Here is a 24,144-nt window from a genome sequence, read left to right as displayed (position 1 = left end):
GGTGCCCCGCAAGACGAATGCCTCGCAAGACGGAAAACCCGCAAGACGAAAGGGTTTCCGTCTGCAGAGGCGCTTCGCAAGACGAATTTCCCTATGGGCTTGCTTCGCAAGACGAAAATTGACGAAAATTTTTGGGTTTCCCCCCCGCTCCAAAACCCCTTTTTCTGAATCGCTAAGCTGCTAAAAGCATTTTAGCAGCAAAACCGCTAATCCCCCAAGCCTTAAAAAGCCGTTTTTAGCCCTTAAAATGTCAATAGCGCTAATAGCGCTACTCCGTCAATGGGCTTGCTTCGCAAGACGAAAAAACCGCAAGACGAAAAGACTCCCGGAATGGATTCTTTTTGTCTTGCGAGGCACCACTGTATTGGGATTGCCTGATTTCTGTCATTGGGGTTACACAGAATAATAGGGTTGGAAGGAACCACAAGGGTCAATTAGGCCAACCCCCTGCAATTCAAAAATCTTTTGCCCAACGTGGGGCTCAAACCTGTGACCCTGAGATAAGGAGTCTCATGCTCTGCCAACTGAGCTATATCTGGGTGTCACGTGATTTCTGCCCTTTTATAAGTGATCCTGTGTGGATATATGGGGGAGTGGGGAGACAGGAACTTGGTAACTGTAAAATAAAAATATATCTTCAATAATAGTAAGAAGCCTTATCTCATTACTTGAGAGAAGTGGTAACTTTATCACCACTGAAAGGGGAGGTCTAGACCTAAATGAGAGACCACTGACCCATTTCTCCCTCCTAAGAAAGAAGGATGGCCTTCTTGGAGGCTGCTCCCAGATCGTGGAACTCCCTTCCATGGGAAGCTAAGCTGGTATCGTTCTGGTTTGCTTTCAATAGCAGGCAAAGACTGTTTTGTTCTGACAGGCATTGGCAACTAACTGGCAGAGTCTTCTGAGGGTGGGTGTTGTATTTTTGTTTGTGTGTATGTTTTTGTGTTTTGTAGTACAGTGGTACCTTGGTTCTCAAACGCCTTGGTACCAAGACAACTTGGAACCCAAACACTGAAAATCCGGAAGTAAGTGTTCCGGGTTGCGAACTTTTTTTGGAAGCCGAACGTGCTCTGTTTTGAGTGTTATGCTTCCAGTTTGAGTGTGATGCTTCCATTTTGAGTGTTATGCTGAGGTTTGCCTGATTTTACTATTTATTTTGCGGTTTTGTGGCTCTTTTGTTTTGTTTTTGTGACTGTGTGGAACCCGGTTCAGCTACTGATTGATTGATTGTGTGACTCCAGTACATTGTTTATTGCTTTCATTTTATGGATCAATGGTCTTGTTAGATAGTAAAATTCATGTTAAATTGCTGTTTTAGGGGTGGTTTTTAAAAGTCTGGAACAGATTAATCCATTTTGCATTACTATCTGTGGTAAAGCACGCCTTGGTTTTGGAATGCTTTGGTTTTGGAATGGACTTCTGGAACGGAGTAAGTTTGAGAACCGAGGTGCCACTGTAGAATTTTATTAGAGGTTTTTAACATATTAGGAAATCAAATCCAAACTCTCTTATACAAAGATAAGAAAAGGATCAAAAGAAAAGAGTAATATAGAAAAAAGAAAATACGAAATACAATATTCATGATCCTCACAAAACACAGTTATATCTATCTATAGTTCTCTATCACCATTTTATATCAATCTTCCATCCATGTTTTCAATGCTGGTTTTACTTGGGTCACACTTGTTTTCTTTTTAATATATCTGTTTATTGTGTTTTAACTTATGCTGTGAGGAGTCTTGCCCCATTACTGAAATAACACCTCTGGTCCTTGCTTGTATCTCAGGCTTGTGCCTTCATATGTTCCAAGACTGTATGGACTAATCATGCCCTGTTGTTACCCCTCAACTGTATGGCAATGCCAACCTGGCTTCTGTCCACCAGCATCAGAGGCCAGGAAGATGCAGCGATGTCAGTGTTTGCGTCGTTTTGCTATTATGTGCTGACTGCGGGAGCCAAATTATCCATTAGGAGCAGCGCCAGGTCCCATCATGTCTTGCCACCACCAAGTCAGCGGCTGTGCTCAGCAGTGCCAGGGGTCGGGGGGGTCGAAGAGGCGCATTGCTAGCGCAGCTGCTGTGGAGGGTGAATGTTGCAATGATATTGATGACACTACTAATTTATTTAGTAGATGGAATTTCCAACAGAATGGGGATTCATCTCATCATCCCACTGCTATTTATTGCCAAGTCAATAGGCGAAGCGTTACTAATTTTAGTGTTCGGTTTAATTCACTGCTGTGGTTCCTTTCGTCGAGCCAAACAAAGAACAACACCATTTTTCTATAGGTAATTGAAATATATAGCCTGTTAGTGCTAAAAAAACAAACTATGTTACATTGGCATTTCTCAAATGTGGACACCAGCGCTTCATTTCATTGCTGGGTCCAAGAAAGGTCTGGCATGATAACATTTGCCCAGCCAGATTCCTCTGGTTCTCACAAGTAAGACATGGTGGTGATGGCTTCCTCTTGACCCCAGTAGGGAGCTTATAGATGAGATCCAAGCCCACAGTCCTGAGGGCGAGATGGCCCCCTGGCCACAAATGGCTGCCTTATGCTTCTTTGGAGAAAAGCAAAACATTGCACTTGTGAGCACGCTGGTGCGATCAGGGCAACACCTGACTTTGGCTCTCACTTGCGCTCCTGGAGAGATGTTTGTAGATCTCACAGAAATGCACTGTGGTGTGCCATTGCTTCCCTCTGCAACACATGGCACCTGTCATAATGATGGGCATTTTGCCAGTGCATGGATAATAGGCATGCACTACTTGAATTTTCATTGATGCGATCTCAGCTTGCGTGTTTTCCTGTTTTCCAAGAATTATCCCCCCCCTTCAACTGAAGAACAGAAACATACCATGAAATGTTTGCAGTCAAATACCATTTCTATCTTGAATATTTATTGCGAGTTGTTCCCAAATTAGCTACAGACCAAGGACTATTAACAAGCTAGCAGCTGGAGCAAATCATTAAAAAAATGTGATGCATATTCATGTGACATTCTTATAATATACATCCAAGCCTAGCCCTGTGACTCACTGCTCTTCAGAAAAGCAAAGGAGGCCATAAAATATGGAGATCTCCTAATCTGTCCCAAATGATGCGACTTGCTCAAGTTCATTCCCAACACAGTAGGAATTCGTTCACATCTTTATCAAAGAACTTGCAGTTAGAAATCCTATCAGAGCAGCCAATATGTTTTGCTGTTAGGATTATTCTGCACTTGTTTTTCCTGTGCCAGTAATGCATTCTCCATTTTAGACCCTAGCCCCAATTTCTGTCTACATTTTTTTTCAATGAAATTTTGCCTCATTTACTCATTTATTGCATTCATACAGTGCTTTTCTGCCAAGGCACCCAAGGTGGTTTATAATTATAACATACCAAAGCAAATATTTGGGATAAAATATACAGCAACAGAATCCTCTCAGGCTGACTGATGGTCCCTTCAGGAGCTGGTAGCAAAATTCAAAGAAGTGCCTGTTTCACAGCAGAGCTGCAATTTGGTTTGTGTGTTAATTCGAGACATGTGAATTAGGCAGGTTCATATTGAATTGAAAACAGATCCCTCATGCCCCCAATAGAAAAGATGCATCCTGGTTGTTAGGGGAAAAGGAAGGACAAACTATGGTGATCTCAAGCACTATAAAATAAGACAGAAGCAGGAAAAATGTACTAAAGGGGAGTCAAAGATGCAGCACTTTAGCACCTCAGGCAGTGATGTAGCGTGTGTTGCTGGTGCCCAGGGCAGGTAAGCTGCTGACATCCGCAAAGCACCCCCCCACAAGAGCCAAGTGGGGGTCTGTCTGTCCTGAGAGGACCCCAGCCAGCTGCTGCGGCCCTTGGTGGGTGAATCCCTCCAACGCCCAGAGAGAGGAGCTCTGGGCTGGGCTTGCCTGCCTTCCTCTGTCCATGCCCACTCACTGTGAACCTGGGCTGCTCAGCTGCCTTCACCACAGTGGGATGGGGATCCCTGCAGAAACCGGCACTTGCATGGGGGCACCTGGTTGTGTCACCTCAGAATTTTGTGTCTGGAGCCATGGCCCCCTTGGCCCCACATGCTATGCTACTGACCTCAGGGATTCCTACTGCCTGGCATTAAAACAACTCACTTGTGAATCACAGTTTCTGACTTTACTCATTGGCTGAAAACACAGGCTAGTTCATTTCACAGAAATCATTTAGAAAGGGGCATGCACATTTTGGTTCCATAACTTTATTTTTAGGAGGGCTAGAGGCTTACATTTTTGAAAATAGAAGCACAGATTCTGGAGCACCTGCCCATGGGTGCCAATGAAAGTCTTTATAATGCCCATGTGCACTGTGTTGGCAACTCCTGCTCTAAACCCACAGTTATATTAAAAAGTCTCTGTACAGAAAAAAGGAAGCAAGCTGGTAAGGCGAGGTGAGCATGTCATTGTGGCTTAGCCAAACAATATAAAGTTTGGCCCTTGGTGCCTTATTTGTGGAATGTTATGTGTTATTTTTCTATTAGGTATAGAAGGTCTTCCAGCCTCACCTTGATGTGTTGGGATTCGATGGCTTTCCATGTTGCTGATATGTTACCTTTCAACTTAGAACTGCATGTTCTGGCTTGCTGAAAAAGCAAAGACACTCTGACGAGTCTCTCCTTCCTCATCCCTACAGTACGTCGCTCAAAAGCTGCGGATGAGGAAAGGAGCCATAAAGCACGCCGGGCCCGGGATGAGTACCGGCGGCAATCCTTGCGGGCAATCCAGAAAGGAAAAGTGGCGGGTCTCAGTAACCTGTTCCAGGCAGCTGGTCTGAATATCGAGCCAGAAGCAAAGCTGAATGACGCCTGTCCCATTCCAGCATTCACCATGACGGTATCAACCAGGTTTGTTTGTATTAATAAGACGACCCAGGCCTAACTGACATGTTATGACTCCTATATGGAGGCTGTTGACTCCTATATGGAGGCCTTTTCTGGTTTCCCCATGGGAAGAGGCAGCGGAGGAAGCAAGATTCTTGACAACATTGCTCTGGAATGCATTCAGAATTAAATGGCAAACCAACAATTTTAAATATCAGTGCATTTTAAGGTAGTGGTTACTTTTTGCAGAGAGTTGATCATGTCCATATGTTACAGCATAAACAATCAATCTTGGGACACCTTAAAAACTAACTAATGTATTATGGCATAAGGTTATGTGGATTCCTTTTAGATGCCTCTTAATTATACCAATGTCATCAACAAACTGGCACCTTGTTTATTTTTGTTTATTTTTAAGCAGAGGGATCTGCTTAACATTAAGAAGTAACTTGTTGGCACATTGTGTTACCTCCAGCTATGACAATGTCAACAATAGCCACTGCTTCAATTTTTTTAAGCAGGGGAATTTACTTAACAGCAAGGAGCTATAAATCCTGTACATTCTTCAGACTGGTGCACGGCCTGACCTCCAACTAAGGCCTTATCATTTCTGCTTCTCACATTCCAGGCAGAGAGACTTTTGTATGCTTAAAGAAAGACATCAATGCCTGCTTAAACCGCAATCTAGAGTTCCTTGAGTTTGCTTCCACTCCATAGCTGCCGTGTCTGCCATACATACAGTAGTTCACATACCGCATCACCAAGCAAGCTGAGTATTAGGAGTGGACCACAGGCAAACGTAGCTTTGCCAATACAGGCTGTAAAGCACCTGGGTTTTATGGACAGAGTCCCTATCTGAGGGCCCTTGTACAGTTCAGTACTTTTGCACCGTTTTCCTCTAAAACTAAAAAAATCAGAAATCTTCGTAATCAAGAATGCAGCAAATGAAGCAAGTCAGGTTGTGGTTGAGAATTTCTTTACAAAATCCATTTCAACTTAGTTGTGAGTTTTCTTTTGGCCAAATTAATGCCCCCTCTGATTGTATTTTTATTGATCCCTTGCCTGTCTGGTAAGTTCTGTGGGTTTCCAGCAGCGAAAAACAATCCGACATAGCAGATGGAGTTAGGCAAAGTTTTATCAGTGGCTCCTCTTGGGTTTACACGGCACCATATGATATTATTAATTAGTCTTGGTGTTATGAACAAGCGAGTGGAAACCCAAACATGCTGTTAGTTTTTTTTTTTTATAATGTGCAACGGCATACACCAAAAGTTCCACTAAGTAAGTGCAAGTCTCTTTGCGTCGATTTGTATTTTCATTTTTAATACCGAGACTCTCAATTGTCAGTCTTTGCTCCTGTGAAGTCTGGCAGCTCAGCAGGGCAAAAGGAACCCTAGTCCCTTCCTGCTCGGCATTTTGCGTTCCGCTTTGACAAGCAATCCCTTTGTCTTGCTGTGTTTTGATATAGAATTGTGCCTCTAATGGTTGCTGGCATTCCCAGCTTGATTAGGGAATAAAAAAATGTAGCCTCTGAAAGGCAGTGAATTCTCTATGTTTTGCTGGTGAGTTGCTTCTTGTAGCGATACTGTGGTTATTTTTGTTATTCCAAGCCACTTAAGATGAAGGAGGCTCTTCCAAAACAAAATCATAAGAACATTAAGAAAAGCAATAATTGTGAAGGGCTATTAAATATTATTCAGCTTTGAGTTCTAAGCCTTTTAAGTTCTAAAGTGCAACTGTTTAGTGCGGAATTCAGCAATAATTTAGATGCGAATGCTTTCTTAATACTCAAGTGAGACCAAGAAGATCCTTACAAGGCTATGCCAATTATTCCGTACTTACCCAAAGCTGTTTATCCATCTCTTAAGTGATATTATTGTGTGATCAAAGAGTCAGGTTGCCTTGCTATCTTCATCCTTGTGGAGAGCTAGAAAGTTGATGCTCACAGGAAAATACACTTAGATCTTTAGATCATCTTAGTGGAATTTGAGGATTGCAGGGCAATATCTCCTGTATCATTGCAGTAGCCTTATTTGTGGATTCAGAAGAATGTGAGAAGGTTTGGGGAGGGGGAGCAGGCACATGCATGTTGCCCCTGCTCTTATGCCCCCACGTGCTTTGGGTGTGCCCACTCCACCCACCTCAAATTCCCTATATTGCATGGGAAGGTATAGAAGACGCTTGACAGCATGTTCAACTGAACATGCTTACAAGCACCTTTGCTACCAGGAGCCCTGGTAATTCAGGATTTCCCATCACAGGGAGGCTTGTAAGCATGTTCAGTCAAATGGATGAATATGTTTACATGGGAATGGTTCCACACTATAATTTCTGTGAAGGCATCTCAATGTGTGGATCAGCTTTCCCCACATGCCTTACCATTCTGGCTTGGGCTCTCTGAATCGCCTTATATTTGACAACTTGCTTGGTCACCACAGGTGACAAGGGATTCTATGCAGGTGGCTGAGCAATGTTCCAACCCTCCACGTAAATGCAGTAAGCTGGTTAAGGAGGGTTGGAATAACAACAACAATTTATTACTTGTACCCCACCCATCCGACTAGGTTGCCCTAGGCACTCTGGGCAGCTTTAGCCAATGATCCAATGTTGACTTTGGAAGAATGAGAGAACACACCCTAGAGCAGCAGTAGGGAACCAAATCCTTGGGCTGGGCTGGGCTGGACAAATGTGGTCAACCAGGCATCTTTATCTGGCCCCAAGGACTCCCATCAATCACACTCATAACTGACTGCTAAATTGTTTCCCCCTGGCTGGAATGTTTCATTGAATTGTCAGGATGCCTGTAGCTTATACATGTACAGACCCAGTTTTTTTCATGGTTGGACTTGCATCCATTGCCCCACCCACGCTAGCATCCAGGCCCAAGAAGGTAATGCAGCTCTCAGACTGAAAATGTTCCTTGTCGCTGCTGTAGAGGCATGAATGCAGATAAATGGTGCAAACAGTGCCCTCCTACATCAGGAGCTCTGGATGTAGAAGATGGGCAAAAGATAAGGTTCTGTTCCACCTCCAGGATGAAAGCCAATAAAACAAACTAAGCCTGGTTTTTCCATAGACTCAGGTTTCTTATCACTTTTCAGGAACTGGGAGAAAAGCCTCAAAACCATTTTAGTGTGCTGCTTCATTGAACCCTGAAAATTACTCTTTGCTTTGTCTCTTCACCTTCTTGAACCCTGGTTGGGTGGCTACTATGGACTTTTGGGTGGCAGCCCCCTGGTTCTGAAATAGCTTTGGCAAAAAGACTTGCCTGGTGCCTTCTTTATGCACCCACCATGTTTAAGTAATCAAACCTCATGTTTAATTAGCCTGAAGAGTACTATAGAAAGTGGGAAATAGCATTTTCCAAACCATAATTGCCTCATTGACTGGTTAGAAAAGAAATCCCTTTTATTCCATAATGTGCAATTTCATTTCGGCACAGCAATCTCTGTGTGACTTTAACCTCCTTCTTTTCTTTTCATTTAATACAGTAAAGCCTGGGAACGGCCTCTGAGGCCTTTCTCCAGAGAAGTTATTATTCAGTGGTTCAAAGAAGAGCAGCTTCCGCGCCGTGCTGGATTCGAGAGGAACGCTAATACTGTGGCGCCTTGGTTTCATGGTAAAACTGTTATTTGTTGGCGTTCTTAAGGCTGAAGTGCTTTTCTGGGAAGCTTATAGTGGCTGGGGTGGGATGCTCGAGAGGTTTGTTTATTTCCTGGAGGAAGCTATAGCATATGAGACGTGCTCAGCCTGAGCCCCAAAACACAGATGCCTTTTTACACATAAAAAAAGGGAACAGCTACATCTCTCTCGAAACAGTATTTCGTTAACCTCATTGACGTTTATTAGCTGGTGCAGTGCAGTGGTCAAAATAGGCATGGGGCAACTGCATCAGTGGAGCCAGTCCAGTGCTCCCACTGTTGTGTCCACACCGTTCCACCACTTTTCCCTGCTGGCAAGCCCAACAATATGGCTGACAGGAGGCTAAGTGTTCTGTGGTGTCTTCTCCATAGGCATTCCGTGTACCACTTCAGAATGTGCAAACACGTATGAATTAATGCTGTCCAGTACAGTCAACTCCCCATGTACGTGTGTTTGATGAACATGTGCCCATGCATGCCCACACTGCTGCTAACCTGGAAGTGGCATGAAAGGGTGCAAAAATGGCGCAAAAGTAGCATCTAGAAATCCCATGAGCCTTTGCAAGTACAAGCACCGACTTTGAGGCCTGTGGAATGTTTGAACAAGGAGGGTTGGAGGGAGGGATTGTCATGGACTTTTGGTTTTTTAAAGGGGTTTTCAAGGGTTTCCAGGGGTTTAGAAGGTGTTTGCAGGCTTTTTTCAATGCCATTCCCAAAATATGCGATTTCACTTAAACTTGCGGTGCTTTGGAATATGACGCTTGCATAAATGGGGAGTTGCCCGTACTGTACTGCACGTAGAAAACTAGCACGTTAGGGAGAAAGCTAGGCTAAATCCTTTCTCCATGACATCTAAAGTTCTGTGTGCAGGGACTATTTATATAAAGGAAATTTCAGGCATGTGGACTTTTACCTGCAGTCTTAGGTAGTACAGCCCAGTGAGCAATGGGTTGACCTCTGAGCTTGGAAGCTGACAGCTTTCTGGTTCTTAATCTCACTTTAGCTATAAGCTCTCTAGGTGATCTCGGGCTTGCCATTTTCTGGCATTGTCTTAGTCCTCTGGTCTGCTCATAATAATGATAATGATACCACTGGCCTGCCTTACAAGGCTGTTGTATTGCTAAGGTGTTAAAGGTTAAATATTCAATAGTCACAAAGTGCTAAGAATGACTGTCATTATATGATTGTTCCATTGCTTTTCTTTCTCCCTAATATTGTAGCTCGCAGTGCCACGACTCTTGCATTTTTGTTGCTGTCTTGATTAATTACTGCATTGGTTCCAGTGACAAAGGTCCATGCAAGCCAGCCTTTTGGTGGAAGGAAACATAACCTGCCTCAAACCGAACTGAAGAAATCTGAGGAAAAAAATATATTTTAATGAATCAAAAATGCTTTCAGGATGCTATTAATTCTGGTCCTAAAAATCTAGCCTAAAACGTTTAGTCTTATTTAGAACTGTGCCAAATATTTATCAGCTTCACTTTTCAAGCAGTATCAAACAATTTTGATATGGTAGAAATTTTGTATTAAAAAATACTTTGGTTGTGCAAATAATTACCCTTTTCAGTGATATCTTTGCAACTTGCTGGTTGTTGCTTTGATTGCCTTCTTTGCATGCTAGGCAGGGCCATCCCTACCATTAGGCATGAGGCAACTGCCTCAGGTGGCAGATCCAGTGTGGGAAGGAGCAGCAGCATTCACTTTTACCTCTGCCCCGCTTGTCCTAAGTCCCCTATTCTGGTCTGCTGCCTCAGATGTGGTAGAGGATGCTACACCTGTCAGCATTCTCAAAGTGAAGATTTAGCTGCCAGTCTGGTGGGCTTCTGTGTGTGCAATGGGGAAAGGGGTATCATCTTGTCTTGGGCTGGTCAGAGGCTGCTTCTTCCTCCCTTTCTGTATGAATTATTTTGGTAATCCCACCCATCCAAGGATCACAATGTAAACAGAGAAGTGTCTATTCTGTGTGGCCAGTCAGATTTGCCTATCTGATGTCGTCATTGATAGCAAGTGATTGTGCAAGGAAAAGTAAGAACACCAGTAAGCAAGTAACAGCAACAAAAGATGAGTAGTTTTAGCTTTCCTGTGGTTTTATTGGATTCGAGGACAGATCTGTGCAGGCAGTGTCGGGTCAGGCCTACTGGCAGGCAGAAAGCATTGACAACAAGGCCTAGGTGAAATCCCTTTGCTCATGAAACTGCTGAGTGGTCTGAGAAGATCTGTAGAGCACTTGACTTAAAATATCAGCTGCTTCTGATGACCACTTGAGCTGCTCAGCCGCCATCGATTGCACACCACTTTTTTGCGTCTGTCTCAGCAAAGCGCAATAAATTCCTTAATACAAGGACTGAATCTGGCCGCTGCTGCGTTCTGGCTGAAATGAAACCCTTTGGAACCAAGCCTACGTTGGTGAGGAAAGTGTAGTTGAATAGTACTCTTTGAGTATCTTTGCCTCTTCCCACCCCCTGCCCTGCAGAAAAGCAAGATTTAAGTATATATAATGGATGAACTATTCAATCAATAGGTTGTTGTATTAGAAATAATGGTAAACCTGCTCACACTCACATGCAAAGTGCTTTGTGAGGTAATGCTGCATTTGTTGAATTTTATTCTATTTATTTGTTGCATTTATAGGCAGCTCAGTTGGTTAGAGTGTGAAACTGACAATGCCAAGGTAGTGGGTCCGATCCCCATTTGGGACACCTGCATGTTCCTGTGTTGCAGGGAGATGGACTAGATGACCCTCGGGTTCCCTCCCAACTCTACAATTCTATGATTCTGACTTTTTCTCCAAAGGAGCTCACGATGGTGCGGATGGCAAAGCTCTGTTCACTGTGGGGATGGAAATTGTGGTTTGGGCATGCCTGTAAACCTTGATTACAAGGGGGAAGATATTATTGCAGGGCCAATGGGAATCTGTAGGATTGTTCCAGTTGACCTGGAGGGGCTTTGAATGGAGGCTGACTGGTGAACAGCAGGAAATACTTGAATCAAAAGCCCCTTTGTGCGGTGTCACAAATCGCTGACATATCTTTGATAAAATAAAATAGATGAAAATTCACCTCCATGTATCTGGGTTTGTGAAAAAGAAAAGAAAAATAGAAGAGGTCTGAGTGTTTACAAGATGCCAAAGAAAGTCAATTTCTATGTGATTTAAATTCAAGCTACCTTAGTCATTACACAGAATGAATAGTACAGATAAAAGGGCTGTATTGTTATGAGAAAATGAATGGAGGCAGAACAAGCTTCCTAAACTTGAAATAATATTTAGCGGGGTTGGCTAAAACACACAATTATAAAAAAATTGGGAGTGGATTGTCTGACATAAGGATCCCCCCCCCTTTCTTTCCATAAGCCCTATCAAGGTATAGAGGTCCTACTCACTGAAATAGATTTGCACAGGAGAAGTTCTTAGTGGGTTATACCTTAAATGCCCAGTGTCATGAGTGAGATGCTGCAGTTGTCCAAGGACACATTTAGAGTACTGGTGGAGTGGACCCAACGGCAGTCTTTTAACTTAAACTCTCTCTCAGGTTTGTTGTGAGGATACCGTGGGATAACTTCCTATGGGTCCTCCTCTGCTGCTTGGAGAACAAAGAGGAAAATGATTTTCTAGATCCATCTCAATCGGGGTTTAGACCTAGTTTTGGCACAGAAAGTGCTTTGGTCACCTTGTATGATGACCTCTGTTGGGGGAGAGATGGGTGAAATGTGTCACTGTTAATCCTCCTTGACCTCTCAGCAACTTTTGATACCATCAACCATGGTATCCTTCTGGAGCCACTGTCCAGGTGGGTTGCACCACTTTGTGGTGGTTCTGCTCTTACTTGGATGGTCATTACCAGAGGGTGATGCTTGGGGGGAGTGAGAGCTTTTTGGCCCCAGATAAGACTGAGGAACTCTTAGTGGGAGGTTCCCTAGACTCGATGGATGGGAGGTTGCTGTTCTTGATGGAGTTACACTCCCTCTGAAGGAGCGGCTACACAGCTTGGGGGTACTTCTGAATCTGTTGCTATCACTTAGGTGCCATGGGCTGCCTTCTATCACTTTTCACTAGTGGACCAACTACATCTCTGTCTGGAAGGCCTAACGTCTGCCTTCAGTGCTCTGGTAGCCTCTACACTCGATTGCTGCAATGTGTTATATGTGAAGCTACCTCTGAAGTTAGTTCAGAAACTTCAGCTGGTGTAGAATTCAGTGGCCAAGCTGCTTACCAGGGCAAGGTGCTTTGAGTATATACTGGCCCAACTGCACTGGCTGCCAATTAGTTTCCTGGCCCAGTTCAAAGTGTTGGTTTTGACCTGTAAAGCCTCAGATGGTTCAGGACTGCAGTACTTCAAGGACCGCCTCTCTCCATATGAACCCAGACCCTGCAAGCATCATCAGGGCCTTCTTTGTGTGCCTCCTCCATGAGAGGTCTAGAGAGTGGCAACATGAGAACAGGCCTTTGCTGCAGTGGCTCCCTATTTGTGGAACGCTCTCCCTAAGGAGGCCCACCTGGCGCCTTCATTACATATCTATAGGTGCTAGAAGAAAATGTTTCTCTTCTCCCAAGCCTTTGGCTAATAAAACAAGCTGGCCTTTTAATCTCTCTCTCTCTCTGGGGATATTGTTATTGTTTGTTACTAAGTTATGTATTTTTGTGTCTTTATATTGTAATTTGTCCTGTGATCCTTGAATGAAGGTCAGCTTAGAAATTTCATTAATAAACAAGGGGCAGGGGATCACCTAAGAATGATAAGTAAGTCATTCCGTTCAGAGGAAGCGTGAAATATAAGAGGAATCAACTAAAGCCCAGTCTAGCCTTCTTCAGGCATTACTCAAGTGCACAACCTAACCATGAGCAGGGGGAACAGATACGAGTGAACTAAGTTCCTATCTCCATCTGTGTGAGTTGTAAGACAAACATTTGTAAGACAGAGCCTCCTGTGCCCATGGAGATTTAGAATCGTGGAAGAATATTACACATGTTAGACATTCTAGAACAGTTGGGGGTATTATTTCCTTAAGGACCATTGTGTTGCATCATCATGAAGCTGAAGCAGAACAAGGGCAATGCTTCCTTGCTCTCACTGGTTTTGCCTCCAGTCGTGTGAGAGCAGAATGCTAGACTTGATGGGCCATTGCTTTGATCTAGCAGGACTCTTCTTACATTCTGGAGCTGCTGAGTTAAAAATATATATAGAGAGAGAAATGGGACCCAGCAGAAACAGGGAATGTATTTGCTGCCACAGTAAATGGGATGAGAATGTTTCTGGTGCCAATCAGGGGGTTGGGAGTGGGAGAAGAAAAATGAGGCAATCTGCAGAGGGCATGAGAAAATCAAGCAGTGCTTGGGGGCTCCGGGCTTACTGGAAAAACTGCAGTGGCTGTTTCTTTTCTTGCTTTTCTCTGGCTGTTTTAAGGTGGCCACATGGGCCACCGTGTTCACCACAGATGTCTCTGAAATTATGTTTTGTCACAACTTAGTGCCTTTCTGAATGAGGGATCTGGGGGATCTGGCTGCGTTATGTAATTTTGTTTCTCAGCATCCCAGATGCGGCATTGCAAAATCATGGACAAATCACATCAGCTGTGTCAGACAATTGGATTAAACATCAGTGTGGGGAAATGAGGCTGACGACTCGATGGCAAGGGCATGGAGGAAACAAACCTGACATGAACAGCCGCATAACTGAAACTGCGCAAATGTATTTTCAGTGTGTGCCATGAAGAAAAAGCGAGGCACTTTTAGGAAAATGTAAGCGAATTGAAGTAAACAGGTTCAGCTACACCGTAGCTGCAGTACTCTTGAGGTGAATGATTAGACAAAAATAAGGAAGCATTTGGTCGAGGGTTCCAGTGTCCATTTGTAATCAGTGTTTCGGTGGTTGTAGAATACTTGCATTAATGTTTGGTACAAGACTGTTTCCAGGTGATTATGGCTGTTTTTCAAGGTCAGTCAGCCTTCAGCAATACCAAGGGGGGAAAAGTTGATTGCCTTGTTGACTCCAATTCACCTCCCCTGGGAAGCCTCCGTGGTGGTTATTTCCCTCCTTTGTTCTCACAAATAATTTGATCCTTCGTACAACATGTCACCTCACTTTAGTTTTTAATAATTGTTGAGAAGGCTGCCCGTCCTTTTGAAGGCCTTGTGATTGTCATTCTAGGGCCATTGTAGTTGAGAAGTGTCTGCACCAAGACGTTATTAGCAAACACGATAAATGTTTTAGAGCCGTGGCCTCCTGGAGGAAGAAAGAAGAGTATCTAAGGGAGGTAACGTGATCTGGGGCATATGGCAAGGAGAAAGGAAGCGAAAAAGGCCAGCACTGCTGTTGCTCTGAAACCGGAGAGCCAGAGGGCTGAATAATTCATGCCGACGGTCTAATTGTCAGTGTGGAAATAGGCCTTGCTAACCCTCCACAATGCACCGAACATCTTTCCTTTGTGTTTAACTGGGAGTCAAGTGCTTATGCACCAAGGCTGTAGATGATGGATGGAAAAAAGATTGCTTTATTGGAGAGCTGCTACTGATTCAAAAGAAGGGGGGAAATGTGATTACATCAGGTGCTAGCACAGATGTGGAAACAGACTTGCTTGCTGAAGCATGATGAAGGCTTAAGAAATAGAAGCAGCCCCCTGTACCTTGGATACGAGTTGCCCTGGGCATGACAATGCTCAGTATTAATGTAAAATTTTAATCTAATCTTGAGGCTTAAGCAATGAAAGACCATCCATGTCACTAATTAAGGATGTGCACCAATGCCAGGGCATGTGGATTTGCAGGTGTTTTTGCTTTTTATTCCTGTTTTGTTCTCGTCTGACTGTTGATGAATCCTAGCAACTGCTAATTAACATGCCCAAGAACTTCTCTTTGTGTACAGAAATGGAAGGCAGCAATAGCCAGTAATGGACTACTCTATTGTAGGCTAGTTAAGTGTGTGTGTGTGTTTTGGGGGGAGGGTGTTTCCAGACATTTCTGAGTCTGATGAGTGGAGCATGATAGCAAAAGTCAGGCCAGGCCAGAATCCCACACGTATACTTTTGCAGGACCACTTATCTCCCCCCAAAAGGGTGTGTGTAGAATATTGGTGGCTTTCAAGGGATGGGATGTAGGTATATCTTTCAAGAAGAGGTGGCTGAGTTTTTAACAACAAAAAGCTCCACTCACCAGTCCAGTGGTGACACAGATAACTACACTCACTGGCACTATCCTCAACGCTGCCACTGACATGCATCCATACGGAATGGTACTGGCATGATTAAAGATGATGTAAGGAAGTTCAGGGGCACAAATCCGGAGCTCTGCTTACCACCACTGCTGCCTGGCCATGAGGGCTGTTCAGAAAAGCTTCTTTCCTTTCATTTTAAGCTCCACCGCTTGATTATGACCTCTCCTGCACACGAAGACAGTTTTCAGTGGATTGAGTGGCCAAACCAATAGTGGCTCCAAAGGTCAAGAAGGTTCTTTCTGCACCTGCTGTAGAGGGAGGTGCGGGGCAGATGGGGTTCATCAACCTGGGAAGGTAGCCCATCTAGGAGAAGGAAAACTCTGGTCCTAAACGTCTGCTGCCTTGTAGGGTATCCTTAGGAGAAGAAAAGACTAAAGAGTAAACCCTACAAAAATCAGCAGTGGACTCCCTAAGATGGTTGGATGGTGCCTTTTGGCAACACCTGCAGCCACACTGGTGCCAATGTATTGCTCTGCTTTCCTTTGAACCCAAAGGCCAAGAAGGGGGTCTTGTTGTTTGGGCAGCCCACGACCTCCATAAACACTTGTGCCCCAGGGAAGTCACTTCAGTGCTGCTAACACAGTGTTTTGGCTTCACCCCTGGAGGCACACAGCCTTGTCTCTTGAGACAGACGGATGCCAACAACAGCTTGATTATCCAATGCTTTCATGTCATCAAGATTGTTGTATAATGCTTACTATTATTTATAGTTATGCTGGGACAGCTTTCAATACCTTTTCCCAACATACCCTAGCAGGGCAAACCTATATCTCTGGGAACTTATGTCTCTGACCTGCGGCTCTCAGCATTCCTTACCATTGGGCATGCTGGCTGGGGCTGATGACAGCTGGACTCCAACATCAAGAGGGCTGCAGGTCCCTCATTCCTGCTATGCATGTGTACTTAGAAAATCGCATTGAATGCTACAGTATCAGCCTAAAGAACACTTCCTTCTTTAGATTAATTTCATGTTCAATACTATTTATTTATTTTATGAATCACTTCCTGTGAAATATTCTGAAGTGAATTAACAATAAAGCATTTATAAATTCATTTTCTGGCCAATGTAGATAAAGGCAAATTCCATTTAAGAGCTATTTCAAAATAACTTTAAATGGGTTAGTAGATGACTATCTGATAATTAATCCAATGTTTTGACTCTCACTCATATTAAATATTTCTTACATAGATTTTGGCTCAAGCTCAGTGTTTGCATAAAACTACTAATGGAATTGGACACAATGCTTGCTGAAAATAGATTCTACAGCACACATTTTAAGTCTAACATGTGATCAGAACTTGGAAAAATGACTTGGCTTTCTGCATCTCACTCTCCTGCCTTGGGGAATGTCCCTTATAGAGGCGTGCAAAAGAATTGATCCCAAATCAGGAACCAGGTGGATCCACTTTGGGTAGATTTGGGTCTTGTCTGAGCTGAAGTGTGATCTCTCCAAAGCACCACAAATTGAAATAAGGATTTTTAAAGTCCTTTGGGGTGCTTTGGAAGTTTGCATATACCGTATTTTTTGCTCTATAAGACTCACTTTTTCCCTCCTAAAAAGTAAGGGGAAATGTGTGTGCGTCTTATGGAGCGAATGCAGGCTGCGCAGCTATCCCAGAAGCCAGAACAGCAAGAGGGATTGTTGCTTTCACTGCACAGCGATCCCTCTTGCTGTTCTGGCTTCTGAGATTTAGAATATTTTTTTTCTTGTTTTCCTCCTCCAAAAACTAGGTGCGTCTTGTGGTCTGGTGCGTCTTATAGAGCGAAAAATATGGTAACTCTTTTATATGTGTCATTATATTGCGAATTGTTTTGTGATGCTTCATGGGAAGCCATTCATAAAAGAAATAAAGAAACTGAAGAGAAATACTGCAAATATAATGGTAAAAGTACTGACGCTACAGGTAACTTTTTTGCAGACGACCTTCCTACTGACCTACCTCCATAAGACTACATCCTTATCGATTTCAGCCTCTAGCTGGAAGTTGCTGAAGCTGTCAATCTGAAGTTTCTTTTGGAACCACAATATTTTTGAGGCTTGACAAGGCAAAATTATGCTCATGAACGGGCTCTCAATGGGGTTGCTTGCACTCTGCAATCATGCCAAGGGAAAGCACGTGATTACAGAGAAATATGTAGAGAGATCAGACTGCAAAACGTTGTCACTCAGGAAGCAGTGGGAGACAATACTTAACCTACTGACATTACAATGGGGAAATAGCAGAAGGATTGTTAGAAAATAAAAAGCAGGCTTTGGGGGGTAGGTTTCCATTAGCTGTTTTGTACACATATAAAAAATGTGAGTTTATTTATGTGGACCAAAGGGGTCAGGTAAGAAAACGTAAGCCTGTGGTGAATATAAATTAAGGCACTTTCTTTGTAGCCTCTCTCAGACACTCAAGAAAGACTTTAGCCCCATTTCCATCCTTAGCAGTTATATGGCTTGCATGTTTACCTACAGTAAAAGCTTATACAACACAAGCTATCTATTATTATTATTATTATTATTATTATTATTATTATTATTATTAAAAACCCACATACATTCCTAGGTGCATACAGTTCTGAAGGATGTAGATTATGCAGATGCAGGGAATTTCAGGCCCCACCCCTACTCACCACCACCAGGCAGAGGAACAACAATGGGATGTGCAGAGACAAATTCCAGAGCACTGGTGTGCCCCCTCCCCCCCATCCTGTAAAAGTAGTCCAGAAGAATCCCATGGTATCAGAAGCTGCTGAGAGGTACAGGAGAAACAACAGGGTCACAGATCCCTTGTCTTTGAGCATAGGTTGTCTTCCAGCATAGCTGAGAGAGTTTCAGTGCCAAAAGTCTGGCCAAACTTTTCAGCTGGCACTTTTGTGGGCTGGTGCTCCTCCCTGCCCACTGTGATATGTTGATGTAGGTGTTGGAAAAAAGCCCTGGGGTGCCTGCAAGCCCCCAAAACTCTGAGCGTCCCCCAGTACACGCAGCTCTGGAAAAGGCGTTTCCCCTCGTCTGCAGTGCGCTCAGCGACATATACCAGCTGCTATATGCACACTAATCTTCTGGCATAACGCAGCAAGAAGAGTGAGACATCGTAGATCTGCTCTACTATTTATTTACACACTATGTGCAGACAAAAGCATGATGGCATCCATTCTCTCCAGCTCCGAGAGAACAAACAGAACAAGTAAAAGTGAAAGTACATTACGGCAGAAGAAGTAAGAGTGTCTTCCGTTTCCCACACTCTCCCCAGACAGGCATGTGATTTACAACAATCTCATCTGCAGCATCAGAGGAGTGAAATTGCTAAGAGGAGGTCCCATTTGGATGGTGGGGTTCAGCTTGCTGCCTGTGGAAGGGGATTCTACTGCTCACATAATTGGCCAGTTGTGAGCAGGCAATTGTCTATTGACTAATAGACTATTGTATTTTAATATTCTGTTGAAAGTTGCCCAGAGTGGCTGGAGAAACCCAGCCAGATGGGCGGGGTATAAATAATATTTTTTATTATTATTGTTAGCCAATTGCGAGCAGGCAAGGGGGCAGGCTGCTCCCGGGGGGCAGATCAAACTGGGCCTGTGGGCTTTGCTTGGGTCCACGACCTGGGAATATAAGGGACCTGTAGCCTACTTTCCTGGGGGGAAACAATGTGAATCAGGGGAAGTGGGTCCTGGGATTTGAAAGAATATATTCCTTTGCTATCAGCTTTCCTTCTCCCAGCAGTACCGTGCCTAGTTACCGCTTCCTTAGTGTTAAAAAGACAAACCTTTATTCTAGCACCCATTAAATAAAATCAATATATAAATGCATCAGAAGCAACTAGACAAATATTAAGTTCACTTTGTTAATTAGAAAGTTCTCACTTGAGCTTAAGCAATTTAGAAGAGGGGGGAGGGAACCGTACAAATTCCCTGGAGCTATTTAATCTTTAATTGAAATGTGGGTTTCTAAGGAAAAAAATTATTTCCAACTTGTGTGCTTTTAATGTGCCTGTTTGGGTGGGGGGGGGGGGACCCCTCTGTGAAGGGTATAACATTCACTTTGTGGTAGATTTTAGACTTGTTTCCTTGACACAAAGCAACTGATCCAAAAAGAGATACCATGTATTGTATGTGGCAAATATGAATTCATATATTGCAAAGAATTAGTAGAAGTGCACAGATATTTGGTTAGGTTTGGCGACAGTTCCCTGTTGATTGTACTTTCTACACTGTGGCTACTGTAAAACCGAGACTTAAGGCATTGCTTCTTAGGATGGCTTTAAAGAGAATTGTGATTTTAATTTGTTCTGGTTTCAAAGTCCTCTTATCCCTTGGCTTTGTAGTTAAGTATAGACTGTAATTTACAATGCGTTGTAAATATATATTTTAGTAATGCTGCTCAATAAGCTGCAAAGAATGATATCTGCCTGCCCCCCCCAGCTGGGCAGCATACAAAATTAATACCCTATTTTAAACAACAGTTTTCTTTTGCAGCAGTGTCACTGAAATTAAATAATTCAGATTAAGTGGTTCACGGGCACTAGACGAGGTGCTTTGAATCTGAGCTACGATCAGAAATCTGTTGGAAGACATTAGGAAACCAGTTCCGATTCGGATGCATTGTTGGAAAAGGCTGGTTCCTTGGCCATCAGGGATGATGGCAAACTGAGAAGCAGGTGGGCAGGGAAGTGGAGACTGGCAGCCTGGGAGCAACTCTGAGAAACGAGTTGGTTACTAATCTCTTGTTGGTTACTGCAGCAGCCTCGGAGGGCTTCCAGACCATTGCAATTCGGGAAGGGGGGTGAGAGTCAATCACATTCGGGCAAATTCAGGTTGCACAATTGAAGCTGATTTGGTGCTCTTGTGCAAAAACCTGCTCCCCCCCCGCTTTATGCAATAAGGAAAATGGTGGGGAAATGTACCAGATAGTGTGGGATAGTAATTGCTTGACACAAGGCTATCTAACCTTCATCTGAGGTCCTTTCTCCAGCTCTCTCCTCTGAGAGGAGGCATGGAGGCTGATGACAAGGGGAGGTAGCCTTCTCAGTTGTGGCTTCCCATCTGGCTCTCCCCAGCGAGGATCGCCTGGTGTTTTCAGTGACATCTTTTCAGTGCTGGTAAAGTCTTACCTGTTCCCCTCAGGCCTTTGATGGACTGAGATGGTTCTGTTTTCTCTTGCTGCCAAAGCTTCTTATGGCATTTTACATGTTGTATGAAAAAGGAGGATTTTAGCTTAGGCCTCTTCACATGTATTCTGCTGTGGCACCATTCCAAAGGAGCTGCACTATACATTTTTCCTGAATATCTGAGATGGCTCTTTATGTCCTGTTTTTATTTTAAAGGATTCCCAGTATTTGGGCTCATTTGCCATCTCTCTGACACACAGGCTGAGCCTAGCTTTAACTGGCTTCTACAGCAAACAGTTATTTTCACATTAGCAACAAATTGCAATTAGGGCAGGCGAGACACAGTTCAATATGAGTTGCCACCAAAAGGAAAGCAGTGAAGGGTGTGTGAGAGAGAGATCAGCATCTCTAGTAAATTAGTAACTTCTCAATGACAGTAATACAATGTTTGGTCTTCTTTCAGGCTGCCCAATTAACCTTTTTGACTATTCAATACGCAAAAGCCGGACCAATCATTTTACTCGTCCATCATTAAATAATTGAAATCAAGTCAAAGATGGTGTATCAATGAAGAACTGAAGTTGTTGACAAAACATTTACGCTCTGTTGATGGTGAATTTGAGACAGAGATGAAATGAAGCCAATCAAATCAATAATAGCCCTTCAATACTTGTCGATTATTGATTGTGGTTATTGGGTTAAGACCAACAAAAGGAAAGATTGCTTCACGTAAAGTGTTTGTAACATATGGAATTATTACATTCAAGAACTGTTAATGGCCTCTTGCTTCAAAGGCTTTTGAAAAGCAATAAAATTTATACAATGCTTTTTTTGGGGGGGGGGCAGGGGTATACATACCCCTAAACATTTTGTAAATCTAAGTTTGGCCTCATTGAGGGGCAGCATATCAATATGAGTAGGAAAATGACAGTGCCCCTAATTTAATTTTTTTGGGGAAAAAACACTGAATTTATTTATGGCAGATCTAGGTCCAAGAGATGGGATCTTTTCCCCCTTTTCAGGACTTCTCATTTATCCTAACTTTCAAAACATTTCAACATGAGAATCAGTTCAACCAAAAGGTATTTGGTGCAGATTAAAACAGAATGCTGAGCAGACATCTAAACAGAGTCTTATTAATTCAGAATTGCACAACCTACTAATAACTACTGGAAAAGGGTCAAAACTCAGAGAGCAAAATTGGCGAGACCCCTTGGCGATTCTCTCAAATTCCATTGAAGGCCTTGTAGATGAAAAGATCAATGAGTCAAGATGCAATGACTCAGCCTATGTCACAAAATTCATAGTTCTTTGAGTTAATTCATCATGGTGCAGCACTGCTGAGCAATAATGCAACCCTGCAGTGTTAGGAGACAGCTGCTGTGACATACATTCGTAATACTTTAATGTGTCCCAGAGGATCCCCCCCCCCCGAAGTGTACTGCGCTCAGCAGGGTTTCCTTGATGAAACTTCTCAGAGTTTTTGAGAGTTAAGGCTGTGGTTTGTATACGTTTCATTCACGGCTGAGGAGACTGTCATTCATCACAGTTCACGGTAATATTTTGAGGCGCTTGGTGATAACGAGAGGACCAATTGCATTTGTATATAGTTTAACCTGATGGGTGATGTTTATAATCCAGGCCTGCAGCATTCATATGAAGAGAACTACTGAAAACAAGCCCCAAGGGTTGTGGGGGTGGAGATACATGGACACACTATTTCAGATTTCCAATTGTCTTACAATGTCTCTTTAGGTTTTATCTATTAATAGTTACTTGTTTAATTATTTTCTTTACTATGAATTGTATCCCAAAGTGGCACAAAGAGAAGGTGGCTTGTGAAAACAGCCTTTCTTTTCCTTTACTCCTACAGTCTCCTGTACTCACACTCACACCCACACCCCAAAACCCTCTCCAGACAGTAATCCCTATCCAAGAGAGGGAGGTGTATCATATAAAGCTGCAGTGTAAGAGGGGAATTGCCCAAAACTGGGTGGAGGGATCTTCTTTCTGGTTCAAAATCCTTTTGCTCAATTGGGGGGGGGGATTTCTCCTTCCTACTGCAGTCCTGTACCACACAACTCCCATTGCTGTGCATGTGTCTCTCTATAGGGGGGTAGTCGAAGAAGCAACATTTATGATTTAATTATGTCTGTCCTGAATTTCCCACCATCATGCAACCCTGATAGTAGCTTTGCAGATCTTGAACTGCAGCGCTCTAGTGTTTATATTCCCACTTGTGGCAGAGCAGTCCTAAACATGAACATCAGAAGGGAGTCCCCGTGCAGTCAGTTGAACACTTTCCTGGGAGCAGGTCTGATTGTCTGCTAAGATGAGCTTTCCAATATACCACTTTGTGATGCAGTCTTAGGTACCACACCCAGAACACACAATTCATAGAATCATAGAGATGTAAGTGTTTGCTAATACCGGGGGCTGATGTTGCGTTCCTCTTTTGTACCCGCAAAATGTATCTTCCAACATTCCCCCAATGAAACTAGGGACGCTCCCTTGCATGAGAGCATGGGGTGGGGTGGGGGCTAGCAAATGCCAAATCAGGGGAAATACAATCCAGATCCAAGAAGATCTACTAGATCAGGATTCCTCAACCTTGGCCCTCCAGATGTTTTGAGACTACAATCCCCATCATCTCTGACCACTGGTCCTGCTTGCTAGGGATCATAGGAGTTGTAGGCCAAAAACATCTGGAGGGCCGAGGTTGAGGAAGCCTGGACTAGATCTACCCCATGCCTTGGAGGAAACAACTGCAGCATGTCCACACACTTAGGGTTGAAGAGCAGGGATACTAAAGCAGCTGGCAACGCCCAGTTTAGAAACAATAAATGCTACCTAAGAAATCAAGCATTTCCTCACATTAATCTGGTGCCTCTTTTGGATTCCGATTGAAGCACCCATCAGTTAGGCTGAAACTATCAGAACTGAGCCAGCATCAATCCATCCACAACCCTGCTCTGACCTACTCCCATCTCTTGGCTCCTCCGCCCCAGGGAGATTCCATCTGCATCCAGACATAGTCAGTTTCAACCCCACCCACGACTATATCTTTTACACAAATCCAGCCATGCTTCTCTTGCAGATTTTCACCCTGCCTGCTGCTGCTCCCCACCAGCTTACCTCTTCTTATGCATCCCTAGTCCCCACAGGTACATTAAGGAGACATGAAGAACATTTGTCCACCCACAAAGGAGACATGTTTGCAGTATGGCAGCTGATCTATCAATAAAGGCAGCCAAAGTCCAGCTCAGTACAGGAACCTCTGTAAATGTAGTTGGACAAACAGACCAGTGATGTCATATTGACCGTATCGGCCAATCAGGAGGCATTTTCATTTTCTTCTAGCTATTG

General features: G+C 43.5%; 1 protein-coding gene and 1 long non-coding RNA gene across 9 annotated transcripts in view; one reads left to right on the top strand and one right to left on the bottom strand.

The window, feature by feature from the left end:
- Positions 1–24,144, top strand: part of SH2D4B (SH2 domain containing 4B) — a 94,800-nt gene that overhangs the window by 50,852 nt on the left and 19,804 nt on the right. For 5 of the 6 annotated variants that reach the window (XM_083440519.1, XM_083440518.1, XM_083440517.1 and 2 more), the window contains 2 exons: positions 4,649–4,859; positions 8,327–8,454. In XM_083440519.1, the coding sequence (XP_083296645.1) occupies positions 4,649–4,859; positions 8,327–8,454 (339 nt within the window). Of the gene's footprint in view, positions 1–4,648; positions 4,860–8,326; positions 8,455–9,696; positions 10,028–24,144 lie in introns of those variants that run through there. The other variant, XM_083440521.1, reaches the window with a different exon arrangement.
- LOC310677544 lies at positions 9,693–24,108 on the bottom strand. 3 transcript variants are annotated; one of them, XR_014511257.1, is made up of 4 exons: positions 23,914–24,107; positions 17,626–17,777; positions 11,899–12,057; positions 9,693–9,831 (listed from the first exon to the last, which is right to left on the bottom strand). It is a non-coding gene; the product is annotated as an uncharacterized lncRNA (long non-coding RNA). The 3 variants fall into 3 exon arrangements; XR_014511258.1 differs by having other exon boundaries at positions 11,899–12,054; positions 23,914–24,106; XR_014511256.1 differs by lacking the exon at positions 9,693–9,831 and adding an exon at positions 10,327–10,874 and having other exon boundaries at positions 23,914–24,108.

This window comes from Podarcis tiliguerta (assembly GCF_965153285.1).
Source record: "Podarcis tiliguerta genome assembly, chromosome: 5".
NCBI lineage: Eukaryota > Metazoa > Chordata > Lepidosauria > Squamata > Lacertidae > Podarcis > Podarcis tiliguerta.
Note: the sequence above shows the minus strand (reverse complement) of the source record. Positions and strands in the feature narration are given on the sequence as shown.